The sequence below is a fragment of the Chrysochloris asiatica genome, unplaced genomic scaffold (genome assembly GCF_000296735.1).
Source record: "Chrysochloris asiatica unplaced genomic scaffold, ChrAsi1.0 scaffold00013, whole genome shotgun sequence".
Classification (NCBI taxonomy): Eukaryota; Metazoa; Chordata; class Mammalia; order Afrosoricida; family Chrysochloridae; genus Chrysochloris; species Chrysochloris asiatica.
Genome location: NW_006408531.1, coordinates 33,567,979 through 33,578,029, shown reverse-complemented (window position 1 = coordinate 33,578,029; position 10,051 = coordinate 33,567,979). Strand labels below are relative to the sequence as shown.

The 10,051-nt window shown below is 41.1% G+C and overlaps 1 protein-coding gene across 1 annotated transcript in view; it reads left to right on the top strand.

Moving 5' to 3' along the window:
- Positions 1 to 3,992: 3,992 nt before the first annotated feature.
- The window catches only part of NKAIN2 (Na+/K+ transporting ATPase interacting 2), a 1,602,249-nt gene continuing 1,596,190 nt past the window's right edge, over positions 3,993 to 10,051 (top strand). The window contains exon 1 of the mRNA XM_006834694.1: positions 3,993 to 4,314. Coding sequence (XP_006834757.1) covers positions 4,261 to 4,314 — 54 coding nt within the window. The 5' untranslated portion in view covers positions 3,993 to 4,260. The remainder of the gene's footprint in view (positions 4,315 to 10,051) is intronic.

The window sequence follows — 10,051 nt, the reverse complement described above, 5'->3', positions numbered from 1 at the left end:
TTGAGAAACACTTTAAAGCAGGACCAAAGTAAAACAGATGGAGGTTTGGAATAAGTAACACATTTTTTCCCCATAGAAACTAAGTAATTAACAATAGTCATGTCCCCAGATAAGACAACAAAAAGCCCTTAAGACATTGTAGAATGGAGTAGTATATGAAATAAGTATATACTAAATGAAGTAAGTCTATCTCTTGCCTTCATGCATGTCTATGAGAGAGTTGGGAGTCTCTCTTGTCTCTTCTATGGAAATCGGATCCAGGGATAATAGGAAATGGAGGAAGGGCACAGCCACCTTCAGGGATGGAATTGCATTCCTAAATACAGCACCTGTTCATAAATGAGGCATTGCTGGTAACACATTTCTGAAGGGTGTGATGTAGATTTCATTTACCCATAACAAATATATGTGATCATTCTTCTATATGGGGAAAAAATAGAAGAAGTAGTTGACTAATTTGAGTAGACCATTACAGTAGATCAATTGAAGCAGGATTTAATCTTTCTTCTAATACATATTTAAATAAAACATTTTCCATGAAATTTCAAAAGAATACCTACAGTGTTTAACAGTACAGTAATCTGGACAACAGATTTTGGTGTCACACAGATATGTCACTAAAATCCTGCTACTGAGAACACATGCATCTATAACGAAGATACGTACTTGATTTCTTTAAACCTGTAGTTTCTATATCTTTAAAATGGAATTTGAACCAATTTTCAGGTTTCCCTCCTGAAAATAAGTCCAAAGTATATGAGGCAGTCGCATAATCCTTCCTTCTAAGGCTAGCCAGTAGGAGGAGGCATCCAAAAGTTTGTGAAAAAATAGAATGTGAAGAAGTCAAAGTGATGAGGATAATGTAGATATAGTGCATAAGACTGTGGCTGCTGTTATAGTTAAGTGCCGTCGAGTCAGTTCTGACTCATAGAGACCCTGTATATGGTTTTCGAGCAGATGGTGAGCTTGAACCACCAGTCTTGCAGTTCGAACCAACTTTTGCAGGCCAGCACATTAACCCACAGCACCACACCAGTACTCCCGTAAATGTTCAACTTTCTACATGTTTCTGGTTCCCTCCCATGAGAACACTTTGCCAATGATGTCAGATTAGGAACAAAACCTAAATTGGGTGTCTCAAGAAGCAAACTCTTAACACAAGAATTTGTGTGAACTCTGATTTTGAAAGTGATCCCAGAAAGCACTGCTGGGGAAATGAGGCAAGAAAAGGAAGGAATCTAACCTAGTGTGAATAAAAGAGTTAATATTATGGGTGATTAATGCTGAATCCATGTGGGAATCCTAATGGTGTAGACAAGAGCATGTTTAGATTTCTTATCAGATAATTGTGGAAGATGGAGTATTTATACACCAACTCTAGTGGGCTGTTGAAGGAGGACTGTTCCTGGGGCTGTAACTTCACTCTAGAGCTAAGAGGAACTATGGGTAGGGCTCAGAGGCAGTCAGAAAGCATTCATTATACTTTTTCTAATGTGGCTTCTGGTTGCAGGGAGACCATGACAAGATTACGGATGGGTCCATCAAAATGCATTATTGCTATTATGAATAAGAAAAGGTAATAGAATCATCTTGGCAACGTGGTAGCAGCATCTTCACCATTCAGCAATAATTTGCAAGGGTTTTTTGTTTGGTATGGCAAAGTACTTCCATCTCCAGCATCTACAGAACAGTGTTTTCTTATGTGTAAAGACAAAAGGAAAACAAAAACAAAAAACAACTAAAAGAAACATTTGTGACTAGATGTCCAGACTTGTTGATAATCACTTTCCCTACTATTCCAGGCATCAGTTCCATCAAGAGGGTGAACATCCATTACCCACCGGGCACTACAGTAGGTAAGAGCACATATTTGGCTGTTCAAATTACATTAAACATTGAAACGTACTTTTCCGAGGAAAGCAAATTGACAAATGGGGTAATTAAGAGTAGGTATCGCTGTGGGTTAATGCATCAGACTGCAAAGCCCTTTGAATTGCAAGGTCGGCGGTTCAAGCTCACCAGCTGCTCCTCGGAAACCTTATACAGGGTCGCTATGAGTCGGAATTGACTCGACGGCACTTGACAACAACAACATTATCAAATTCTAATGAAACATCTGTGTTCAGCAAATTTAACAAATCAAATCACTTTCAACTCTCTGAGACTGAGAAATCAGTTCTGAAAATTCAATCCCAAACTTCTGGAGAATGGGGTCTCTATGCCCTATTCAATTTTCTTTAGGCATTATAAAATGTCATATTTATACAAAGAAAACAATCACCTGGGGTTATTTGAGGTTTCAAGTATAACTATCTTACACAATGTCAATTCCTCGGTAAATTCAAATCCCATTTGAGATGGAAAGTTCTTGATGGTTTCATCAATCTTAATGTCTTAAGACGTTGTGTAAAAGCTGGCTATTTATCTTCTTGTTGGTTGTGGTCGAGTAGGCTGGATTCATGGCCTATCCCATATATTCCTTCGCATTTTCAAGGTTGTGACCTTTTAGAAATAGATGACCTGGCCTTACTTCCAAAGAGTCTCTGGGTGGGTGTGAACTGCCAATGTTTTAGTGCTGAGCCTTGGGTGCCATTCAGGAACTCTTATGTAGCGTCCTAAACCCTACTTTTCCGCAAGCTTGGGAATCGATTTACCCCCATTTCATTCCGTTGATTCAGAGATCCTGCTAATCTCAACATCGCATGTTCACTTAATAAAGAAATTCGGCTGGGATGCTCTCACTAGTTGCTTGGGATGTACAGGAAACTTTATTCTTGGTCCCCAAATACCCAGACCCTTGGGGCCTTCAGCTAGATGAGCTTGCTGTGCCCTTTCGCATGCCGCCCGCAGGTGGCAGCAGCGGGCTCCAAAGCGTGTCTCTCAGCAGGTAACCAGCGGCCGCAGCACAGCTTGTGGCGGGCGCTGCAGAGCAGAGCCTGGAGTATCTAACGCCGGGAATTCACTCAGTCGGGACGGCCCGTGAAGCTGACGCATTGAGTGCTAAAATTGTCCCTAATTCTTTAATATTCTTTTGTAAACAAACAAGTTTGAGTGAAAATTTACTATGTCCCCCACTCCCTCTGATTAATTCTCCTACTAACTCCTAAAGCAAACCAATGCCTCTCCAATTGGAAGAACTGCCGCGTTAATTCTTCTCCACGCTTGGACCCTTGCAGATCCCTTGGGAAACCGGCCGGTTCTGGGCGGCGAGCACTGCATCGGAGGCCGAGTCGTCCTTCTTGCTTCCTTGGGCCACTCAGGCTTCCGACCGGTCCGGAGGCCTCTGATGCACCCCGGTTTGGTCACCCCACCCTCTTCCCTAATCCTCCTCGTCCAATTCAACATACACACACACAATCGCGCGCGCGCGGCGCACGGCTCGCGTGTAGTGCTGAGGGCTCCACTGCGGAAACCAGCCGAGCAGCCACAGCTATGCTGCCCGGGCTCCTCGTCCCGCGGCCCCGCAGCGCCCGCGCCGCTCCTTCCCGCCCAGACACCATCGCCAGCAGGCGCGTCGGCGGTAGGCACGGCCGAGCTCGGAGAAGTTGATGCTTCGGGAGGGGGCGGCGGGAGCAGGCTGAAGGATTTGTTGGAGGAGGATTAACACATCTGGCCGAGGGGAGGGGCAGCGCCGCAGCAGGGACGCGGCGGGACTAGGCATCGCTGCTACCCCCCGCCACCGCCAGCGCCCGGGACGCCGAGTCCGGACGCCCCCGCCCGGCCTGCGCCCCGCCCCGCCCGTTGGGCTCCGCAGCATCGGGCGCAGAGGAGGCGCGGGCGGCGCAGAGAGGCGGGCAGCGCCCCGCGCGCTCTTCTGTCGCCCCCGGAGCCGGCGCGCTGAGAGCGCAGGGCTAGTGCGCGTCGGGCGGCGGCCGCGCTGGGGGGCGTGGGGCGAGTCGCCGTGTGGAGCGGCGGGGGCGAAACTTCGGGGCCAGATGCCCGAGGGCGCGGCGGCGCTGCGAGGCTACCGCTGCTGCTCCTGCGGGCCCCGGGCGCGTCTCCGCGGGCGGCGCTTCCCGCGGCGCGGCGTGTGCATCGAGCGAGTGAAGGTATGTGTGGCGGGTGCGGCTGGAGCTGCCGCCACCGCCGCACTAGCAGGTCCTAATGCCTGTCACTTCCCAGGACGCTGGCAGCGGCAGCCCGGAGCCCCTGAGCCCTCGGCAGGTTCGCCTGTCCTTCCCAGCGATCTGATTGGATAAAGTGGGGGCTCGACGGTGGCCGACGTGGGACAGTCTGGCTGTGGCAGGGGTCTCGGAAACCATGGGTTATTGCAGTGGCAGGTGCACGCTTATCTTTATCTGTGGCATGCAACTGGTAAGTGACACTTGGGTCCTCTTATTCTGTAATGTGTCTTTGAGATAGTGGGTAGAGGAGTGCAGTAAAGGGTCTGCCATTGATTAGAATGGGAAAAAAAAAAAAAAGAAAAGGTGACAGGTCTATTGCCTATATTAAAAATGATTTCTTGGAGACGCACTGTGGGGTGTAGGAGAGGTGAGCCTGCTGCCCCCACCTATTTCTGTCTCTCTGAAGACAGTTTGGCAGGTGCGGGTTAAACTTGTTTTCTTTAATTTCTTTAAGCAAAGCAAGGTATAGCTCTTGTTCCTTTATGCATTGCATTTCTGTTAATGTAACAACGTGCTTGCCACATTTAATTTACTGTACAGGTGCTAAAATACAAATAGGGAATTGTCCACTTTTTTTCATGGGCTCATTTTTGCAGTATCTTTGTTTCTTCATTCACATGTGTTGTATTTTTAGAAATATATTGTCTTGTAAGTCTGTTGCTCTAACAGACCCCTATTTAGGGTAGTTAATATAGCAGTCTGATCTAGAAGCGACATTGCGTTTTAAAAAGTATATGGATTAAAGAGAAATACTTGGTTGAACTCTGCAACACCGTTACCATAGTCTGAACTGGTAACCGTTAAATCACAATGTCTTAAAATAATTTCAAGAGGAAAATATTCTATTTCATATAATATTTGTAATTGCACTCCTGAAATAAATCATATTGTTTGATTCCGTAGGATGTAGTATTATATATACTTTTTGAGGAATGTTGTACAGTTGTAAAGAAGTAAGAAATCAGTAATGGAAAACGTCGTGTCACTGAATTTGAGTTCTGTAAGGGCGATGGAAAGAGGGGTTGAGGATAGAGTTTAGAGGTGAAAAATCTTACCCTAAGTGGTTAATTTGGGGTAAGAGGTACTTGTTTATTCCTGTTATTAAATAGCTTTCCATGGAAAGTATAAATTATTTCGAACAGCTAAATTTCCAACAGTTGTTTTATAAAGACTGAAAGAGCTACTAGACTGAAGGAGATCTCTGACATTCCAATTAGTAAAGTGTTCAAAAAAGTGAAAATTTGTATCTGGAACTGACAGTGTTCTTTATCGTTAAGCTGTCAGAAAGTCTGTGTGTGCTGGCTGTTGTTTAATTTTCAGTTGAAGCAATGTTTTTGTTGTCTGTTGTCTCCGCGTGTTTTTATTTCTCAGGAAAGTTATCTGATGATACACAGTTTGATCTATGAATTACTTATGCACTTGCTGATATGAAGAAGAACATAGAGGTCTAAACATAATTTAAGGATGTAATATTTTCTCAATGATGGGTAAAGCGGTTTATTTTTCTGTATGACAGATTTAAGTTTTACAGTAAAGGCTCTTAATGGTAATGCTAACTAAAACAATGAAAGTTTACATTGGAATACTACTCATTAGGCCCAATATGCCAAATGCCACATTGTATAACTAATTTTAAAACAATCATATATTTACATATGATTCAGAAAAGAATGCATTTGCTAATTCACTGGTGATATTTTGAGGATGAGTGGGTGGGTAAGAGCATTCATGCAGAATTTTTTTTAATGTGATGTAATTTTTAGTCATTTAGCGTGGAAGTGTGTAATTACTGAAAATATACGCATTAGATCTATATGCTGTTGTTTTTTATGATTACGAACTCCTCAAGAACGTAAACAGTTCCAGAAAAATACAAGTATATAAGTGGGAAAAGTTAAATACACAAAGTAACATGACCAAGCTAAAGATTTGTTTTCCAGTGTTATTGTGCTCACGTGCGGCTGTAGGTACATGCATGTGTGTGTGCATGCATGCAATGGTACATTGGAGAGGTGCTATGTAACTTAAAAACCAAATTCTGAATCACAGCGTAGCGTGATTCACTAACAAATTAGTGGTACCTATAACCTAGGAGTATTCAATCTACAATTACATATTTGAATCCTAAGGAGTATTTTGTACTCTCTAAGAATCATGGGATTTTTTTCCCACCATTCAGACTTTATGTGTCACCAGGGTAATATAATTAGCAGCCATGTTAATGCAGATGCAGAACAAAAACAAAGGATGAAGAAAATTCAACTGGTTTCATAGAGTGAGATGATCACATCTTAGAGGAACTTAAAGATTGATGGTATTTATTGCTTCTTAAAAATACAGTTTTTAATTTTAATTAAATTAATTCCTTTGCACATTGATAATTGTAAAACACTGCTCTAAAAAATGGATAGGTATATACGTCTTTCTTTGCTCTAGGCAAATTTATCTTGAAAACTTTTTGTATCTTTGAGTTCAGTTTTCAGAATAAGTATGACTTTTTTGTACTCCTTTGATTGACATAAAAGTTCGCCCAGTTCTGCTTACTTCTGAAGTGTTTGACGTGTGTTCTTGTAACATATGGATGTGGCATTTTTGTAGCTGTACAGAAAAATCTTAGTATATTTAGTCAAAGCCAAAGTTAGGCTAGTGTCCAACTTTATTAAGTTTTTGAAAATAATCTCAAATTCTGTAAAAACAGTATTTAGATTTTAATTGAATTTAAAGTAATATTTATCTTTTGGTCAGCTTGCAGCTAATCTTAAGGGAGGGGGAGAGAGCTTTTGGTATTGTGTAGATGGAGACCAATTCATCAGGTTATGCTCAGAGCAGACACAGGGCTTTGATTATTTAATCAGTAAAGGACATACACAGATCCTCCAGAGAACCTACCTGTTAGAATTGTACATCTTTGCTTTTAGTTATGTAAATGTGCATTTAATGTGGTGTTTGGTAGACTACAAGTATGGATAGTGCGTATACTTTTTCTTTTTAAATCAATAAATCAGTTTATAGCACAGTAATTTAGAAATTCATACCTTAGGATTCAGCAAAAACTTTCATTTTCTGAAAAAGTGTCTATACCTCTATATCATAAATGGAAATCTTTTAGCTGTATGGCTAGAATAATTTTAGATTTTAGGGTGATTCCTAAGAGACAGGGTGCGATCTCTGGAAGCAGATTTGCTCCATGTACAGAATCCAGAGTTTAAGCTCATAATCTCCAGGAGGTAATTTTCTTTTTATCATTGCTCTCTTTAATACTCAGAAACTGAAGATTTCAGATAGGAACAAAAATCATCATGGTTTTTGGTGGTGGTCGATATGAGTATGGTGGTAGAGGGCTGCACCAATTTAACTCCTTGTTTGCAACTTTCAGCAGTGTGTGAAGCAATTTCAGTTGCATTTTCCCCTCCTTTTCTCTTATACTTGGTAGAGTCAAAGAGTACTTCATAAAATATTGGGAAAAAAATATATTCAGATACTTCTCAGTGAAAACCACTCTGTTATAAGTGAAAGTGTATAACATAACTGTAGATTGAAAAGACACTTTTGTTTTCCAGTCAGGCAACTCAAAATCACCCACATTTGTGTTCCTCAGACTTTTGTATGGTAGTATATGTGCCATAAGCTATTGAAAGGAAGTATAGATTTATATTCAACAAATTAACACTTGAAAATGCCATTCTTTCCATGTGCTTTATGAAATATTGCTAACTTGAAGCAGGTGCAACTAACAATTAGATTAGTACACATGTGTGTGCAGCTGTCTGAAGAAACACATTTGAAACTTAATTAAGAATCATCAGTTGCTTTCTACTATGTAGTTACTAAGAATTTCAGAGTATGTATTTGTTGGAGAAGAGGCTATTGGTATATAGATAGAATACACAAAAACAGTTTTGTTGTAACTATGGACTGTTTCACTGATATCCATAGTGGTACTGTTCCGTGTTCACAATCACATACAATTCATTCGCCTTTTAAATAATAAAGCATTACCATGAAATGGCTTAAAAAGTACAGGTAGAATCATGGGTTTTTTTGAATACTTTGGACAGTTTTGAAAGTTTTTCAAAAGTATAGACCTTTAACCAAAAACAAACAAAACCAAAAAATCTCTAACCCATTGCCAAAACACCCAACCCATTATAGTCCAGTCGGTTCTATGTCATAGGGACCATATAGGATGGAGTTGAAACTATGTGTATCCAAAGCTGTAAGTCTTTGTGGAAGCAGACTGCCATCTCTCTCTTCCCACGGAGCAGCTGGTGGGTTTGAACTGCCGATTTTTTGATTAGCAGCTGATTGTTTAACCACTGTGCCACCAGGTCTCCTCCTAGGCCTTTATCTACCATGAATCCTCTGTGCAGAGAATTTTACATTTTAGATTCAAATGCCATTGATAACAAAGTCTTGAAAACTGTTAACTGATTCCTGGAGAAGATTGAAAATTCCCATACAGGATTTCAGTAACTTATGATGGAGAAACAGTAACTTATGATGGAAATCCCATACAGGATTTCAGAAAACTTATGATGGTACCACATTGCTGAGTTATAAACGTTTTCTTCTTTTGTACCCCAACATTGTCGTATGTGTTTTATATTTAATGTACTCTTTCATTGTGGTTCAGCACTGCTCAGTCTAGTGTTAACCAAAGAAGATATAAAAACTGATGAGAATTTTGTTTTTATTGTCCAGCTCTTTTTCTTGTTTCACAGACACACAAAAAAAAATGTGGTCGCTGTTTTCCTTTCATATTTCCCAAGTTTCAAAGTGCTAACTCATGCAGAGCTGTTCTCCTGTTTTCTCAAATAAAAGCTTGAATGGGAAACATCCCCTTTGCAGAATACCAGAGTCATCTCTGGCATGGAGCCTGCACATGGGCATAGGCCCAGAAATGTGAATGATCATTGCCACCTCCTTTTCAACTCTCATGCAACTTGGGGTCAAATCCTTCCGTGCCCAGTCAAGAGTTTCAGAACTAAAGCCAGGAAATCATTAAAACAGAAAGCATTTATTTCTTTTATATGTGTGTGCTTAAGTAAAATAAAATCAGCCACAGAAGCATGTTCTAAACTGTGTGCATCTGTTTATACTGGGAACAGGAATACGATATTTAAATTATTAATTTTCATAAATATTTCTATGTACTACTAATGTCTGACTCCTGGTTTGGTGCTGTAGGATAAGCACTGGACTGTGAACCACAAGGTCAGCAGTTCAAACTTACCAGCTACTCCTCAGCAACCCTATACAGGGTCACTATGAGTCAGAACCAACTCAATGAACAGCAATACTAATGTCTGAAACTTAAAAGGCTGGTTTTGGTCATGTGATTGGGAGATTTTCAATCAGCTCAGTCTACTATTTTTAGAGTAATATGTCTAATACTGGAAATTGCTCAATTTTAATGCTTTATAACACAAATGTCAGAAATCAAACACAGACTCAGGAGAAACATTTTTATTTTATTTCTTTACTGTATAATAAATTCTTCCTGCCTAGTCCCCTATCCCCACTTGTTGTTGTTGTTAAGTGCCATCGAGTCGGTTCCAACCCATAGTGACCCTGTACAGGGTTTCCGAGGGTGTAAATCCTTAACGGGAGTAGAAAGCCTCATCTTTCTCCCGCGGTATCCCCACTTAAGACCTTAATTATTTTGGTTTTTTAGTCTATCAAGATACTCTGTATCTAGGGTTGCTTCCCCTCCCCCCAAATAGGAGGATGATTGTTGTTGTTGTTGTTGTTGTTGTTCTTAAGAATGTCAAGTTGGTTCTGACTCATAGCGACCCTGGATAGGGTTACTGAGGAGTGGCTGGTGAGCTTGAATGCTAACCTTGCTGCTCAAACCAATCTTTCAGTCCAGTACATTAACCCACAGCGCCACACCAGGTGATAGAAGCCAGTATTTACTCATAAATATT